Source organism: Antechinus flavipes, chromosome 5, assembly GCF_016432865.1.
Source record: "Antechinus flavipes isolate AdamAnt ecotype Samford, QLD, Australia chromosome 5, AdamAnt_v2, whole genome shotgun sequence".
Lineage (NCBI taxonomy): Eukaryota > Metazoa > Chordata > Mammalia > Dasyuromorphia > Dasyuridae > Antechinus > Antechinus flavipes.
In genome coordinates, this window is record NC_067402.1 from 56,334,559 (window position 1) to 56,350,104 (window position 15,546).

The 15,546-nt window shown below is 33.2% G+C and overlaps 1 protein-coding gene across 2 annotated transcripts in view; it reads left to right on the forward strand.

The window, feature by feature from the left end:
• Nucleotides 1-14,537, forward strand: part of PLXDC2 (plexin domain containing 2) — a 518,304-nt gene extending 503,767 nt beyond the window's left edge. For both annotated transcript variants that reach the window (XM_052000461.1, XM_052000460.1), the window contains one exon: nt 2,594-14,537. In XM_052000461.1, coding sequence (XP_051856421.1) covers nt 2,594-2,710 — 117 coding nt within the window. In that variant the 3' untranslated portion in view covers nt 2,711-14,537. The remainder of the gene's footprint in view (nt 1-2,593) is intronic.
• The last annotated feature ends 1,009 nt before the right edge of the window (nt 14,538-15,546 follow it).

Consider the following 15,546-nt stretch of genomic DNA (forward strand, 5'->3'; position numbering starts at 1 on the left):
CACTTCCTTGATCCGTTGTCATCTTCAAAAATGAAGGACAAACAACTTCCAATTCCACTGCCCCTCATGAAGGTTCTTGTCTTGACATACTTCTATATTATGTTCCAATTCAATTTCAATTAAGTGCAATCCCACTTGCAATTATGAAATGCCCACTGCATGCTATCAGCAAGGAGCTCTCCCCCATTTTATCTTCCAATGTCTTCAGTTTATAGATGAGTGCATCTATTGATTTGAAAATCAAATTGTCTTTCATGAGAATTTTAAGTAATAGAAGATTTTAAAAAATCATAAAGTGTTAAAGATCATTTAAGTTATGAATTACATAAAGATACACAACTACCCCATAAATAAATAAATAAATCTGAAATTCATGCCATCAGAAAGGAACTAGCAATTAGAGATGAAAGAATCAACAGTGACTAAATCAGGCTTCATTTTCCACATTATGTGGGGAAAATGAGATCAAGGAGGTTAAGACAGGAAATTATAAAGATCAACGTTCCTCCCCTAAAGAAGCCAAAATATGTGCCAATAAAAGAGAGATGCCCCAAATGAGGCACTGCTTCTCTTCTGGAATGTTTGCATGCTTCTATGCTGGCTCTATTGTCAGTTATAAAAGAAACATTTGATTTACTAGAACTATCTTTTAATCACCAGGGACTAAAGCAGTGTATTTTATGCATAGTAGGCTCTAAATGGGGTAATTAGTGGTGCCATAGTGCATAAAGTGCTGCCCCTGAAGGGAAGGTACTCTTCATGAGTTCAAATCCAGCCTTCAATACTTACTAGTTGTGTGATCTAAGTTTCCTCATCTATTAAATGACATGAAAAAGGAAATGACAAACCAGTCCATTATCTTTGCCAAGAAAACCCCAAAATGGTGTCCTGAAGAGTTAGACATGACAAAAATGATTAAACAACAGGCTCTTAATATATAATTACGTTGAATTTTCTTTCAACAAGCTTTCTTCTCTGAAGATGGTAAATTATTTTTAAAAAGTCCCTGAGCCAGGAAACCACAGAGCTAACATCATTTGAGAATCTTCTGAGGATAAATGTTAAGATGTACATAATATAGTTATTTGCTGGCCCCAATTGTTTACTAATATCAGGGAAGACCTTCTCATAACTACAATTTCTAGGCTACAAACTTTTTTTTTTAATAAAATAAAACCACATTGTAACCTTAAATCTAAGTGTAAAAAGTCGTCTTATATTAGTAAGTTTTTACAACCTACTTGAGTTGCAGAAACAATTAAAATGATGCAACTTAACACTGGCTTATCAAAGAAATTTTTATCTAAGTATAAGAGGTCATTTTTCCTTTCTGATTCAAGATTTAGCCTGAACAATAAGAGTTTTCAGAATTACCAATGCAGGTAAGCTATATTAGCATATCGGGCTTTTGAGAGAAGAGACTCCCCCCCCCCCCACCATCTTTCAAAACAACATAAGTTGTCTTAATTCTCTCTATATATTTGTTACATGAATTTCTCCTTTTTCCCCCAAATACATGCAAAGATAGTTTTCACAATTCACTTTTCCAAAATCTTGTATTCTAAAATTTTCTTGATGTTCCTTCTTCCTGCTTTCCTTTGACAGCAAGTAATCAGATATAACTTAAACATGTGTGATGCTTCTAATCATATTTCCATATTTGTTATACTGCTCAAGTAAAATATATCAAAATCTCCTTTGTTTTTTTAATGGGAAGATAGGAGATAGCTTTTAAGACATGTTAGGAGAAAGAAAAGGCAAATGTTGGTTTATTTAAAAATAAAATTTAATATTAAAAAAGTTTGATTTTATATATCTATTTCATATCAAACTCTATTTTCCCCCATTTTATTTCCCTATGCCTTACATAGACAGCTTACAAATGAGTACATCTATTTATTTGAAAATCAAACTGTCTTTCCTGAGAATTTTAAATAATAGATTTTAAAGAATCAAAATGTTAAAATCATGTTTAGTTATGAATTAAATAAAAAAATAGCGATCCCATACTAACTGATATTCAAAATTAGGTCTTTTGATTCTGTATTCACAGTACGTAACATTCTTGTTTACCCTTTTCTACCGATAATAAATTGCTATGTCTGCGAGTAGAACAAATGATATATTAAAGAGATTACAATGAATTGTCATCTATTTAGTGAAAGAAACTGGGGGAGAATGTCTGGGAGACTGAAGAATAATGTTGGTGGGTTTTTGTTTGTTTTGTTTTTCTGTTTTGTTTTGTCTTGAGTTGTAATTTATTAATGTTGGGAAGTTTGAGAGATCAAACTCCCTTTAGCCGATGCAGATTTGCAAACTATTTTGCAGCTTGAAAGGCTGAGAGTCATTTTGCATACCAAGACAAAGGAAGAGCTTGAATCCATTTCAAGCTGACTCCAAGGCCAGTTGTATTTTCACTATCTCTAATGCTTATACCTTATTGCTTATCTCAAAGAGACAGTAGTTGATTAAATGTTATTGTAAATTAATTTAAAACAAATTAATTAAAGAATTCCCCCTTCATGACATTCAGATTATCTGTACTTATTCTTTATATTTATTTTGTTGTTTTGTTCTGTTTTTTTCTCCTCAGCGGCGTCCCAGTAGATGGCCAGCTATGAAGTTTCGAAGAGGCTCTGGACATCCTGCATATGCTGAAGTTGAACCTGTTGGAGAAAAAGAAGGTTTTATTGTATCAGAGCAGTGTTAAAATTTCTAGGACAGAACACCAGTACTGGCTTACAGGTGTAAGACTTTAACTTTGCCTATATCTTTAAAAAAAAAATTAAAAAACAATGAAAAAAATAAAGGCGCCCTAAGCTGCTGTAGCCTGAACAAGAAATGATTCTGGATCAGCCTTGCCCAAGAAAGCTGGGGAAAGGAATTTGCAAAAACACCAGATTATTCTGTGCAGTAGTTTTCTTTAATGGAATGACATACAGTTCACTTAGAACATCCCCAGCGGACTGGTCACCACTCTGATATGGCGTCATGCTGTTGGCTTAGGTGTGGGGTTGCGGAAGAATCAAGGGAAGAAATAAAGCTTTAGTTCACAAGGGTTCTATCCCCTTTGGTTCATATATATTCTGGGGTCTCAAAGGTAATAGGTTTTGCAAATTAACAAGGCTTTGTTTTGTTTTGTTTTGTTTTTAAGGAAAAGACAATAATATTTTAAGCTGGTAGGACAAAACCAATTCATGCAGGCAAAATTACATGTAAAATAAGCAATTTCTAATCTTCAAAAATGAAAAATGGCAATAGACTTTTGGTTTTCAAGGTCTACTTTCAAGTGTTCAAACAACTTTATTATTCTAAAGTGTGAAACGTTTTCTCAAAAAGATTAAACTGTGTCTCCCACTTTTTAGGAGTTATAGGTTATAAAGGCAACACCAGTTTTAGGTTAACCTTTGGCACAGAAGCTTTGCTTCTTTGTGTCTTTGGCAAGACATAACTTTTATTTCAGAATGTCAAATTTGGATTTTTTTTTTTTTTCAAAAATGTTGCCTGCATGGTCTACCTTTGAAATGAAATGAAGGCAAAAGATGTTCGTGGTTAAGAGAAGAAGGAAACAGGAAGAGTTTCTCAGGCATTTTGTGAAGCAAAATTATTGAGGGATTTCAAACAAATAAGTGTGGATTTAATTTTAATTTTTTTTTGCCAGGTCAGTACTAATGGCCTGTTTCATTGTTGATTCTTGCCTAAGAAGCCATTCAATTTCCAGCACATATCCCCAGAAATTAAAAAAAAAAAGGAAAATGTTTCAGAACCCTGCTGATTCATACAGTAATTTTGTTTAAAGCACATAGTAGTTGCATAAATATAAATATATATATATATAAATATATTTTTGTTTATAGCTAACACAAGGCAGGCTCTTGTGACTGTTAAGACTGCATTTTGTCATCTGGACAAAGAAAATGGATTGCATTATTGCTTAATTCCATTGAGTTGTAAAATAATCCTTAATATTAGAATATTTTTATGTCCCATGGAGAAAGTGGTTCATTCAGTTGCAGTGCCATATTTTTTCCTGCCTATATGAGCCACTCTTCCACTCACATCAACCCTTTCCTTCCCAAATTAGGTTAAGAAAACATTAAAAGCTCCTTAAGTGGGGTCACCAGTTATGCTGGCCTGGTTGGACTAACCACAATCCAGATTGTGAACATCCCCACTAGAAAAGAAATTTTAAACATTCTTTGAGGAGGAAAAGGGTTAATATACACTGAACTTCTAAAGTTGAAATTTAAATACTGTGTGTATAATTCCATTGCCATCTTGACTTATGAACCCTTTATATTCTGTACAAAGTGATTCCTGTTAAGGTACGGTGTTCAACATTTGCAGGTTCAGGTCTCAAGTAGCACGCATATATATATATATATATATATTGTAAGTAGCACCTTACTAACATTTTAGAATGTATAGAGAATGTCTGAATTCAGTGACTTTAATCCACTAATAAATGATGATTCTCTTTAATAACTGTCTTCATGAAGTAAACCAGTACTGTTTTTTGTATAGCACAGTTTGCTTTGTTTTTTAAAGTTATCCAACATGGCATTTAACCTTTTTTTTTCCATAAGTTATGTAACAGTCTTCTTAAAGAATTGAGAAGCAAGTTAAAATGAAAGTTAATATGACCATTTTACAGCCATATGCCTTCTCATTTTATACGAACTGTTCCAACACATGCCTTGGGGGTAGATATAGTTATGTAGCAATAACCAAATGACTTGCCATTTAACTGGTGCAACTGGTACACTAAGAATATTTAATTATCATGTAGACAACCTCCTTCTGGGATGAGATGCTGTGCTCTGGTTGGTTTTTTACAGTAAAATTTGTCTTCCAATGGCAGTAATTGACAAATAATTCTGTTATGCCTGTATACGTATGATTTCCTGTATGTTAGTGGAAGAAATAGAAGATACCATCCTTTGGCTGCATTGTGAGAATTGATAATTCTATGAAAAATGTTCACAACTGTAATCTGAATTACTCAGTTTGACTAAATATGAAATATTCAAGACAACCTTAGATTACAGACACATCAGAGTTTGAAGGAGGCTATGGGGAAGAATTCCTCTCAGGTCAGATTGAAGATTTCTTATGTCAACCTTACCTGACATCTTTCCTTTTTCATGCAATTTGCTTTCTATTCTGTATCCCTACACTGTACTTAGATTCCCCTATACAACCAAGGGAAATTCTCTAATGTTTTAGAATATTAAATGAAAATTGGACTTCCTATCTAGACAGTGTAACTGTTTAAATAATATGAATTAATAATTTGATATGTATTTTGACATACATATCTAATAGCCATGCAAATTACAGTGGATTAAAAGAAAAGAACATCAAGAAAAAAAATCACCAATAAAGAAAATTAAGTTGAAATGTTACTTCACTATACTGTACTACCATAAGGTATAGTAAGAGTTGATGCTGTGGATCTCAAACTAAGGGCTACTAAGACTGGCATATTACTTTGACCATTGTCATCAGGACTTTTCAAGTGGAAGTTGAGCAATTGTTTCTGAATTGCTATAAAGCTGTAAGTTAATTACCTAATTCCTTTGGAATTAGATTCCTCCTAAGGAATATGAAGAACATGACTTTTTTTGATTATTAAAATAGATAAAAAAGATAAATGTGGATAAGATGAAAAATACTTAGATAAAACTTTCTCAGCCCCTTTTTCATTTGAATCTGTGAATTATTACAATTTAAGATTTGTAAAAATTTGTAGATGTTCTGTAGATGTTCTGAATGGAAATCAAACAGGACTAACTTCCATATTCCACAAAATCTTTCATTTACTTGCAATATTTTTAAAGAAATATTGACATAAAATACTGTACTATTTCTATATAACCTAAGATTTCTTCTTCATTATCCAATCCAGTTCCCTCATGTATAACTGAAACAGAGAAGGCCCAGAAAAGAAAAATATTCTCCCATCTTTAGCTACGGCCTAGAGGAAGGCATAGAACCCAGGCATTCTGATGCCCAGTTCCAGTCATTTTAATTACATTTCACCATCTAGCAATTCTGAAGTAGCTAAGCTCAAACCAATTTCATTAGGCAGGCAGACTATTTGATAAGATAATCAGGTATTGCCTAATGTAGTTTCTTAGCTTTTTTGATCTCTTCATTCTTGAAAATGACTTTAAAAAATTTCTTTAGGAAGTGATGATAATCTGTCTTGATATTAGGCTCTTTATTCACTCTCAATTTTTTGCATCAGTAGCTTAAGGAGATAAAGAGTTTTTTTTTTTCTTTTTGTGCTTGTTCACTTTGACCTCTATCCCAACCATGCATATATCATGAATAGGAATTGCCATTGGATGGTGAACTAGACTCACATTTTTTTTTTAAGTAGGATAATTAGTTGCATTGCATGTGGGAAATTTCAAGGTATTTTTAGTAACTTGAAGCTTTAATTTGAAACAAAAATCCATCTATTTTAATATTGATATTTTTATGGTCATGATATATATCTTATATACCTATGAGTCATGAAATCCTTCCATTTCCTGAAGGAGTCATCTTATGGATCATTCAATGAGCAACAGTAGAATTCATGATGGATTCTGATAGAATGCAATATATCTCTAATGGAAAATTCCATGGGAATGAGCATAAAAGATAATGGAAATAAGTATGTCTATAAAAGGAAGTGAGTCTGTCAAGTAAGGTGGAAGGTAAACAATTAGACTCTCCTATTGCTTCTATTGTATCTATAACACGTGAGGAGTTGATCTCTATACAAAAATACAGGGCAGGACATGGACAGGAGCTACAAAGGATAAAAAGGCATGAATCAATTGTGATCAACAGCTTTGGAGGAAATGTCTAAGAGATTTATTTAACTCCCTAAGGATTCTCTTAAAAAAAGGAGTAATGGACAGCCTCCTAGCCTAGAATATGTGAGTATTTAGTGATGTGAGTATTGAAAATAGTGCTATCTGGTGAAATAATTTGCTATAAAACACTTTACTTTAAACTTCTCTGCCAGCATGGTTTTACTTAGACATCTAATAATAGTCTTCAAGGAAGATAATTCAATATATTGGAAAATTCCAAGGGAGTGAGCATAAAAGATAATGGAAATATGTCATGTCCAGAAAAGGAAGTGAGTCTATTAAGTAAGGTGCAAGAAAAACAATTAGACAGTCCAACTGCCTTTATGATATCTAAGACATATGATGTGTTAACTACTATGCAAAAATATATGACAGGACAAAGACAGGACCTACAAAGGTTAAAAGTGATCAACAACTTTGGAGGAAATACCCAACAGATTTGTCTAACTACCTAAGAATTCTCTAAAAAGGAATAATAGAGAGACTCCTTGCCTACAATATTTAAGCATTTAGAGATCTGAGTATTAAAAATATCTGGCAAAATAATTTGCTTCAAAACATTTCTTTATACTTTTCTGAAGCATAGCTTTACTTACACTTCTAAGAGTAGTCTTTGAGGGAAATGATGCAAGTTATGCAGAGATAATTCTAAAAATGATTTGATTGGACTTTCCATTTGTAAAATTCTTATATTAAACACTGTGATAAGCTTATTTTGGTAAAGAAACAATTCTGTCGTGGAAAGAGCAATGACTACGGAGTTTATTTTCTAAATCTCACTTGGTCACTGACTAAATCTGTGATTCAAGGCATTACATAGTTCTTGGAAACTTAGTTTCCTTATCTATACAGTGGAGACTATAAAAATCTTCCTACCTCAGTAGTTTGGGATGCAGGAAAAAAGAGCAAAGAGTCTGGAGTTAGAGGGCACTGTTCAAAATCTGCTTCTGATGCTTACTACCTATATAACCTTTGGCAAATTGCACAACCTAACTGGGCTTCCTTTTCCTTAGTGGTTGATTGGAAGACTTTAAGGTCTCTTTCAATTCTATTCTTATAATGCTAGAGTTGTTATGAAGCTCAAATTGGATAAGGCAACGTGAAAATTTCCTGTGAATAACAACGTGTAGCACATATATGAGGAGATGACAATATTTTTATTCTCATTATAAAGATTATTCTCATTGTTCTCCTTCAATTTAATTCTATCTATAATTGTAATTTGTGGCAACCAAGTGACTTCAAGCTTTCATTGGGTTCTTTTCAATGGTGCAAGTTATTGGATTATAATTACTTCTTGGTGCCCTAATGATGTCCAGTTTATTAAATGTTTTATTCAGCTGTTACTGAAAAGAATTCTAAAAATCTAGTCTGCTCTGTACAAGTAGTTTATTACTTTCCTTGTTTCTAATCACAATCCTTTGCCAGACTTTTAAATTGTATGCAACTTTTAATTATAAACAATCTTCTTTGACCAAATGTCAAACATGTTAGATTGTTGGTATCATGTAAAACATCAAGCTCAATTTTTTTCCAACTCTAAGCAACTTATTGTTTATTTTGCAACATAAATTTGGATATTTTTATGAAAAATAAAATGTCATAGATTGGCTGTCATTTCATCTTTATTTCCATTGATAGAATAACCACATTTTCTATGTCAATTTAAATTGTAACTAGTGTAGCATCATGAGGTATGGAACTGGCAGGAACTTTAAAGATTAAATACAACTACTTTAGTTTGAGACTAAGAAAACTGAGGTCACAGAATGAATATTGAATTCTTCCTTTAATTCCAGTGACCTTTTTGTCAATCTACCACACCTTTTCCTTTTAACTTGTAATTTTTTTTTTCACAGTTGCCAGAGAAGTTTTAGATAGCTGTTTATTTGAATCTTGGTCTTTTAAGAAAGAACATTTTTCCTTTTTTTCCATCAATATTCCTCTCATGGCTTCTCAAATTTTATTAGCTTTAGGTTTCTTTAAAAATTCCAGAAGTAAAGCAGTTTTGGTAGTTTTTAGGAATGTGAATTATACTCTGAAGATCAATAAAAGAACTAGTAGCTAAAGAATAAAACTTTTAGATTCACAGGTACTCTCTCCCTGACTTTTGTTTATGCTTTAACCCAGCCCCTTTATTAGTAGATTTTATAGAGTCAAGTTATTGGTGTTCAAGGTACCATTGCAGCCAATGCTGCCTTTCCAAAATGGTGACTCAAATTTTAACACTTTATCTATTATATGTCACTTTATTATTACTATATCCTCCCATCCAAAATGTAGGATCCAAAATGTAGGATCCTACGTGACCTTTTCTTCACTTTCAGCTTTAGAAGGAATGCCCTTCTGGCTTTTACTATTACCTTTTTGAAAAGGTATGAAGATCTTCCTTTAGAAGTACTTTTCCAGTGCTTGATTTATCTTGTTAAATCAGAGGATGAAGTAGATAAAGCCCTATGGCAGTCTGTTGTTGCTGATGTAATGGCTGAGTCTAGACATAAACACTTCTCATCATATAGATTTGCTCTCCTTGATAGAGATCTTATTTTTACATATCCTTTCTCATGGCCAATTGTATACTATATCCATTTAAGATTTCCTCATTATCCATCAATTGTTCCACTTGGTCTTTAGCCTCTGATTTTGTAATCTGTATGAAATTAAGATTAGCCTTGTTGACTCTAGTTTGGCTTTATTCAGCAGTAGAACAAAGGGTCAAAAATCATCGCAGACAGACCTGTCCCTCAAAATGTTTCTTTATAGTTTTTCTTCTTTTTTAATGAAAGAAATGCCCTGGGTTAATTATTCTGCAGATAGATAGAATAGATGGAGTTTACTGTAATTTGACACTGACCTTTTCCATAAATGTTTTCAATTGCCTTGATCATTTAAGCAAGAACACTGACCCTCAGAATTAGAATGCTTAATGTAGACCATTGTGTTATTGATACTTATCTCATTTGTGTACTATACTATCCATGGTTTGGTTTGGTTTTTCCCCTACTCCATTCAACAACTCTCTCTATTCTTACTATCATTAAGTATTATGATTATCAACTAACATGGGAATGAAAGAAAATCTATTAAATGTCATGATGGACTTTTGGAAATTTTCTGAAATAAAAAAAATCAATATGTGAAAGGACAAATAACTACCTACATGAGATTGTAACATTACATAACTCTACACAGAGACATTTCATTCTATTATCTTTCAACCTCAGCTGCCCCCCAAAAAAAAAAAAGAAAGAAAGAGAAATTATCTGATTCTCATTTAGAGACTTTACCTCTTTTCCCCAAATATCTAGAATTATTCAATGGACTGTGGCTTTAAAAAAATCAATGGAGTAATGCATAAAAAATTTCTGACTTTAAAATGATATCTATTCATTTTTGCCAATTTTGGCTTACATAAAAATACCTCAGTGATCCCCACCATTTCTTTTGAGCAGTGGTTTTTTTTAAAAATGGTGTTTTCTTTTTAATGACTGTACTTATAACTAATGAATAAATCAAGAAGCATTTTTAAGTGCCTACTATGTGTCATGTACTGTGCAATATGTTAAGAATGCAAAACAATAGCTTTCCATGATTGAAGTGTCAATAAAGAATTATGCAGCCCATATTTATAATAGTATTTTATATTTCTATAGGATTTGGAGGTCTGCAAAGTGCTTTTTATGGCTCTTTTGATCCCCACAATCCAATGAAGTAGGTGCTATCATTATTCCCATTCTCCAGATGAGAAAATAAAAGTTCCAAATAAACACAAAAAGAAAATTTAGTAGTGAGATCTAAGGTCTTTCTGACTCAAATTCTAACACTTTATCTATTATATGATAGATATTAATTTATTACTGTATTAATATTTCAGCTAAATTACCTCCTATCCAGTCCATTAAGTTCCATTATAAACCCTATATCATTGCCCCTTCTATGTGAGGGAAGGGAAATGTAAGTGAGTAAAAGGGTCTTAATAATAATTGACAAAGCTCCTAAAGCCCTATCCATTAGTCTTCCCAACTTCAGTGCAATGGGCAAAGGGGCAGCTGGAACCACGTTAAAGTCTGGGAAATTTAGGAGAAGCTGAAGCATAAATTGTGTGGACAGAAGATATCAGTCTATCCATGTCTCCACAAAATAAGAGAGTAGCCAGAGGGATTGGCCTCCAGCATGGGCCCCATATAGATGATTCCCCAAGTCTGCCAAACTATGTAATTAAATTTGTTTGAGTCTGATGGCTAACCAAGAATGGATTCCCTCTCTATTGCTGCTTATTATTTAATAAGGACAGATTTTTTTCTTTCATTTCACGTCACAGGAAAGTGTAAGCCAGAAAGAATTTTCCTGAAGGGAGAGATGCTACTCTGGGGAGTGAAACTCTGGGAAGGACTCACATATTTTATAGGCTTTGATTTGCTTCAGAAATGTCTTTGTGGGGATCACATAGTATATAGTGCAGCAATCTTTACATAGAGAATGATAGGGGAAAATCCAATTTAATATATTTTGAGCTCAAAATCAAGTCTTCTCAGGTACTTTCATTTGACAGCATTGAAAATGACAAAAGGGGAAATTAGGTCTTCCTTGCTAAAAGGCATTCCCATCAATTAAGGGAGTATAATGGAATCTCTTCTAACAGTCATTTTGTGTATACTGGAACATGTGTACAAGGGGCCTGGTTAAAGAGAGAGAAGTTTTTTCACTGACTTCTAAGAGGGAAAAACAGAGCACACTCTCTCTCACTTGTCTGAATTGAGGGGAGTACTTGGCTGGCACCTTGGAAAACTACTATTTTCAAGGCAAAAGAGAGAAGGGGAAAAAAAGACAGACTTTCTAGTTTGCCAATTGGAATGATGGGAAAATTTACTGCCAGGAATTTACAACTGTTTCTGGTAATTCTGTCTGTAGGCATTTGAATATTAAGTGCAAAGGAATAAAACTCCAACACTCCACAGGCTGCCTGTCCTTGCATATCAGTTATCCTGGGGTAGAATATATTCCTACTGTATTTCTAAGTATAAGTGCTACTTTTGTCTGGATCAGAAAGTCAGTTGGTCACCTAATGTTCAACAAAGTACCTATGGGCCAAACACAACAATAAACTCACTACATGGCTTCTAAAAGAGAATAGGACGGGGGAGGAAATCTGAGTCAAAAGTTTATCAAAATGAAGAAACCCAGAGAGGGAATGATGGAAACACGTCCATCAAGTTTTTCACTGTTTCCATAGGCACTGTGTCTCATCTCAAGGACCTTGTCTTTCAGGGGAATGTAGGGTTTCAAAACTTTCTAGAACAAAACTTGCAGAAATGAACAATTTGAACTTGTACCAGTACTTTGGACACCATTCCCATTTTCCCTGTCCTGGAAATGGAAATGTTTCATTCTAGGGTTACATTCTTCAGTAACAGATATAATTGTTGATTTTTGCTATTCTTGAATTACCTGAACCTGCAAATGTAAAATCATTGTGTCTGAATTTGCACTAATGATGTTTGATTGCAAAAGAGGTGTGACATACAGGACCCCTCTGCTTAAATACAAGAATATATGCAGATATCACATTTTTTCTATAAACTCCTGATTGTTTTTAACTATAAGATTTCATGAATTTAAGTTTGAATGTATTCCATTACAAGATATTGACTTGCCACTTTTTCCCCCCTGGGAATTTCCATATTGTTGCAATAATTCATTATATTCTTTCCCCATACAGCTTTTTGGAACTGACTTTCTTTGCATTTTTAATTTTGGTTATACTGGCAGTATGTTGAGAATCATTTCTTGGTAGCAAATATATAAGAAAGCCAGCATATTGATTGGGAAGGAGGCAGAATTCATATTCAGAGGCCTGGAAACTAGTGATGATCAAATATTTCTCTTATCTTCTTTGTTGATTGCTATTTTCACAATTAATTTCATTCTTCACTTACAGCTGATGTCAGCAAATTTGGGATTTTAGAAGGGGAGAAGGGAGCAATTTCTGTAACACTACTGTCAAGTTTGACTACATATTAAACAATAAAAGTGGTTTTGTTTTAATTTTTTAAACACCTTTAGCCATGTCTGTCAGAGCTTTTATTTAGGAATAAAATAACTGACATTTATACAGCACTTGAATGATTGCAAAATATCACCAAATACCATCTACTATATCATTTTTATCATCTAATTTTTACCTTAAGTCAGTCTAGTTAAATCACACCATCATTAAATCTAGACTGTAAGAAACCCATGCAACATCAGGCAGTGAACAGTAAGCTTTGGAGGAAGAAGCACTGGATTCAAATCTCAGCCACTTACAAATTGTGCAAAACATTTTACCTCTATTTGCTTCACTTACCTCAACTGTAAAATGGGGAAAATAAAAGTACCTATCTTAGAAAGTCATCGTGATGATCAAGTGATATAATATTTAAAATATGCTTATTTCTTGGCACATCCTAAGTGCTACAAATGTGCAGTATTGTTGTTCTTATGAATCTACTCCCTCATTTTACACTTGAGGAAACAGAAGCCCAGGAATGTTAAATAATTTGCCTAAGATCATTGAGGTAGCCAACATTAGAAATAGATTTTGAATCCAAATCACTTGGCTGTAAAATAAATGCTCATTCCACCATATTAAAATGCTTCCATTATTCTAAACCATTTATAGGTGTCAAAATTGAAGGGGAGAAAGGTTAAATGACTTGCCAAGGACTCCTAAGATAAATAGTGTTAGAAATGAGATTTCAAACCAAGTCTACCTGATCACAAGTTAAGTACTCTTGTCTCTCCACTTTGATGTGTTTATTTAGAAAAACAATCATCTCATCATTGCTCCTCTGAAGAAGTCACTGCTTTTCAAACTATTTATGTGCCTTTGTATACTTGTTCTTTTCTTAAACAATCATTCCGTATCTTTCAGAGAACAATCCTAGTTAAATAGGAATTACTTGCTAGCACTAAGGGTCAAGTGAACATGGAATGGCAGAAGCTACAGCCAAAGAATAAGACACAACACTACACAGTGAATTGAGATGCAATTTGTTTTCAATTGACATCTCCCTTGCTCAAATTCAGTTTGATGGTGATTTTTTTTTTTTAATTTTTGAGCTCAAAAGGAACAACAAACTTTATAGGGAGTTGTTTGTAAGTTTTTTTCTATTGATATTTGTGTGACAATGTTCTAAGGAAGTTCAAACCATCAGATTGTCTAACTTGAGCTGTTTGGTTGAAAAGACAGAGATCAATTAACAGCTCTCTATGGCCCCTCCACACTTCTATCCCTTTTAATAAAAAATAAGGATTATAAGAGTTTACCTCACAAGATGTTTTGAAAGCACCAATATGCTAATATCTCTATACTGTGTAAATCCCTCAGGAAACCAGTTGTTTTGGATTCCAATTGTTCTTCCTCCTTGTAAAATCCATCACCACTTCAATGCTACTCCACACATGCACACACACATGTACACACTACATACACAAATGGCAAAAATAAATAAATGGCAATTTTTGAGTGTAGAACATGAAACTCTTTGGAATACCAGTCAACTAACCAAGTACATTTATTTAGTGTTCTGGGCAATCTGATTTTGATCTTTTATCTTAACTATCAGTTGTTTGCAATGTACCAATTTACCTTGATTTTTCACAATAAATCATAGTGACTGTTTTTAATTGTGCGGATTTTCTTCGTATAATAAAAGGTGAAAAACAATAAAAATTGTATTTTCCTCCCACCTTCACACATAAACCCAAAGAGAAAAAAATCTTAAGTCTGGAAGATTTAAAATAATAGTTACCTAATATTGTTTGACCTACTATGTTGGAAATTATCCATAATATTGTCTAGAATTTGCTTAAGTGGGAAAAGAAAACTGACAATGACCAGTCTTCCTATTAAATTGGAAGCAAAAGCTTCATCTATGAAAGTAAAGAATATGTTCTTGCCCAGTGTCACACAGCAAGGAAGTATTTAAGTGTCTAAGGCAAGATTTGGACTCAGATTCTCTTGATTTCAGGATGGGTGTTCTATCCACTGAGCCACCTAGCTGCCCCAAGAATATATTTTTTTAAAGTCACATAAAATGTAGTAATACAAAGCTTTTTCCTTTGGAACTTTCCCATTATTACTTTAATATTTCAACGAAGCTTCATTTTTCTCCTAATTATGCTCATTACTTTTTTACCCTGTCTTTTTCCTGAGCTTCTATATCTCACTCTAAAAATGAGATATAGTAGTCAAAATCAAATTAAATTTATATGGTACTTTCAATACAACAAAGGTAACGTGATATAAAATTACCTAAAATACATGGTTTCAAATTCTTTCCCAGTCATTTATGAATTTTTTGAGCCTGATCATGTCAATTATCCTCCATATGCCTCAGCAAACATTTTGGGACTAATCTGCTGAGAGTTCTTCATTATGTGTGATGAACAGACTTTGGCAAAAAAGAAAAGCCTATGAACCCCTTCTCAAGATAAAATTTTTAAATACTTGGCAAAAACGCCTTGTCAGTTGTTATTGTTGAGTTGTTCTTAATTCTGCCCAGCCCTTCCTGACCCAACTTGTGAATTTCTTGGCAAAGATAGTGGAGTTGTTTGCCATTTTTTCCAGCTCGTTTTATAGATGAGGAAATTGGGACAAATAGGATTAAATGACTTGCCCAGAGTCACATAGTTT